Source organism: Diaphorina citri, unplaced genomic scaffold (assembly GCF_000475195.1).
Source record: "Diaphorina citri unplaced genomic scaffold, Diaci psyllid genome assembly version 1.1 scaffold8530, whole genome shotgun sequence".
NCBI classification, from domain to species: Eukaryota; Metazoa; Arthropoda; class Insecta; order Hemiptera; family Psyllidae; genus Diaphorina; species Diaphorina citri.
Genome location: NW_007385905.1, coordinates 1 through 2,886, shown reverse-complemented (window position 1 = coordinate 2,886; position 2,886 = coordinate 1). Strand labels below are relative to the sequence as shown.

The 2,886-nt window shown below is 37.6% G+C and overlaps 1 protein-coding gene across 1 annotated transcript; it reads right to left on the bottom strand.

Annotated features, from left to right (window-relative positions):
- Positions 1-92: 92 nt before the first annotated feature.
- Positions 93-723, bottom strand: LOC113472789 (NACHT domain- and WD repeat-containing protein 1-like; the record flags this gene model as incomplete). Its single annotated transcript, XM_026832581.1, has 2 exons — positions 340-723; positions 93-154 (listed from the first exon to the last, which is right to left on the bottom strand). Coding segments are annotated over exons 1-2 (328 nt in total), but the record flags the coding sequence as incomplete, so codon positions are not given.
- Positions 724-2,886: the final 2,163 nt, after the last annotated feature.

Sequence of the window (2,886 nt, the reverse complement as noted above, 5' to 3'; positions counted from 1 at the left end):
TTCATATTCTTGAAATAGCGTTCCTTGGCTGTATCTCGGAACTGTCTGTAAAATTCAGGAAATTGGGACGACATTAAAAACTGTATTTTTACCTAATGAAAATAGATTGCCTAATCTCTTGAAATAGCGTTCCTTGGCTGTATCTCGGAACTGTCTGTAAAATTCAGGAAATTGGGACGACATTAAAAACTGTATTTTTACCTATAATAGATTGCCTAATGGAATAGGTAAGGAAACATTAGGTAATATTACAACTTGAAATTTTAATATCTATTCATGTTCCTTCAATCGTTTTTGATTCAAATTTACAGTATGACTGATCTATCTTGGAACCTTTACCTGTGATACCAGTTCATTACATTAACCCCATCCGCCTCTCTTTCTGACAGATAATTGGGTAAATCATTCCTTATTCTTGTCCAAAGAAGTGGAGGAATTCGACGCACGGGTGGTAAATGGTATTGGTAGACGTCATCCAGAACTTTATCATCCAAAGATATTAGGTCCTCCAGTTCTGATTCGGACAGACCGCTTTTAGATGCTGTGATGTAGGCAAGAGCGTGAAATACTAGAATCCGACCGTGCTGCATTAGAAAGAAACCCATCAAGAAATTAATGAATTTTTATTGTCTTGTTGCCTACACTGCGTAGCGCTAATCATGCACGATAAATTAGTGTTTTGACCCTCGGCCAAATCCTAAAATCCTGGATACGGCCCTGGTATGCACTGGAAACAGTGAAATATTTTCAAATGAGACGTAATCTGTATTTTACGAGGCGCTAGGCAAGAGCGTGAAATACTAGAATCCGACCGTGCTGCATTAGAAAGAAAAGCATCAAGAAATTAATGTATTTTTATTGTCTTGTTGTCTACACTGCGTAGCGCTAATCATGCACGATAAATTAGTGTTTTGACCCTCGGTCAAATCCTAAAATCCTGGATACGACCCTGGCTGAAACACGAGTGGTTGAATTGGAACTTTTCGATCTGCGACTCCCTCTTTGTCAGTCAGATTGAATCTGTGGAGGTATAGAAATTTATCAGTCAATATGTTTCCTAATTTATTAAATTTTGAAATGCAATGAATATTTGAAAAGTTAATAAAACAGTTGAATTGGTGTTCACCTGTGCCGTTGAATTTCCGTGTATTTGAAAGGTTTGGGGTTTCCTCCTCCCCAAATTCCAAGGAAATAATCGGCAATGCTCGAGTGGAAATAGATTGCCATGTTGAAAGTCATTAAGTCACTGCCATGCCATACCAATAAAGGTAATTTGAAATTGGGTGCTCATTTGCTCAATGTTATACCTACACTATATATCTATCTAGATGGCTAAATGGGATTAGAATTCTCAGACACTCCTCCCTAACGCCATACCTGCAAAGGCAACCTTGCATGAAACTTCGTGAGCTTTGACTCACTGACATACTTATGAGAAAGTTCAGATTGCCATGTTCATATTCTTGAAATAGCGTTCCTTGGCTGTATCTCGGAACTGTCTGTAAAATTCAGGAAATTGGGACGACATTAAATACTGTATTTTTACCTAATGAAAATAGATTGCCTAATGAAAGACATCATTTACATGAACTGATGTGCTGAAACGACTATTAAAATGTATGACTTGAGGAAACGTGGAAATTTCAACACATTTGAAACATTGAATGTTAAATTTAGCTTCCAAATTGAAAGTCATTAAGTCACTGCCATGCCATACCAATAAAGGTAATTTGAAATTGGGTGCTCATTTGCTCAATGTTATACCTACACTATGTATCTATCTAGATGGCTAAATGGGATTAGAATTCTCAGACACTCCTCCGTAACGCCATACCTGCAAAGGCAACCTTGCATGAAACTTCGTGAGTTTTGACTCACTGACATACTTATGAGAAAGTTCTGGTACCTGGCACTCAATGGTACGTTTGTTCTCTGCCCTTCCGACAGAGGAATTCAAATTTTCTTTTATTCTTCTTTATGCTCGGAAGTTTCGAAACTTTTCTTATTTCCGTCAAAACATTTCAGTCTGAACAATGGATGTTATTGTTTATTGTAGAGCGATATAGTGACGTAATATTCGGATATTGGTAAAGGTATGTGTGGGCTGTTATTGGTTGCAAGTTACATAATGCAATCCGATGGGACCAAGTAGTTCCATTACGCAAATACTTTAAAAATGCCTCTTTATTTGTTTTAATCAAACCAATAAAGAGGCCGCTTGGCATTATTAAATTTATTGCCATGTTTTATTCATCTTCTGAATTCAGAAGAAAGGAGTGGATATTCCTTCGTAAAAGTCATTAATACAGTTTATACCCATCTAGGTATACAAAAGATTGCACCTCGGCACGGTTTTCGCGTTACTTCAAGGCACATTCTTTTACATCTCTGCCCTACTTGCCTACCCAAAGTTCTTGGTCAAGTGTTTATTACCGCGATAAGTGACATTAAAGTACCTAAGTGAAAGTTAGTGATAACCGTGATAGATAAGCGATCGTACTTGTGAGGCCTACCCAAAGTTCTTGGTTAGAAAATTTCTGCGAAAAAGAGTCAGTGCTTTTGACCACTCATCCACAGAGGGGGACATTATCATGCCTACCCAAAGTTCTTGGTTAGAAAATTTCTGCGAAAAAGAGTCAGTGCTTTTGACCACTCGTCCACAGAGGGGGACATTATCATTAGGATTCGGATATTGGTAAAGGTATGTGTGGGCTGTTATTGGTTGCAAGTTACATAATGCAATCCGATGGGACCAAGTAGTTCCATTACGCCAATACTTTAAAAATGCCTCTTTATTTGTTTTAATCGAACCAATAAAGAGGCCGCTTGGCATTATTAAATTTATTGCCATGTTTTATTCATCTTCTGAATTCAGAAGAAAGGAGT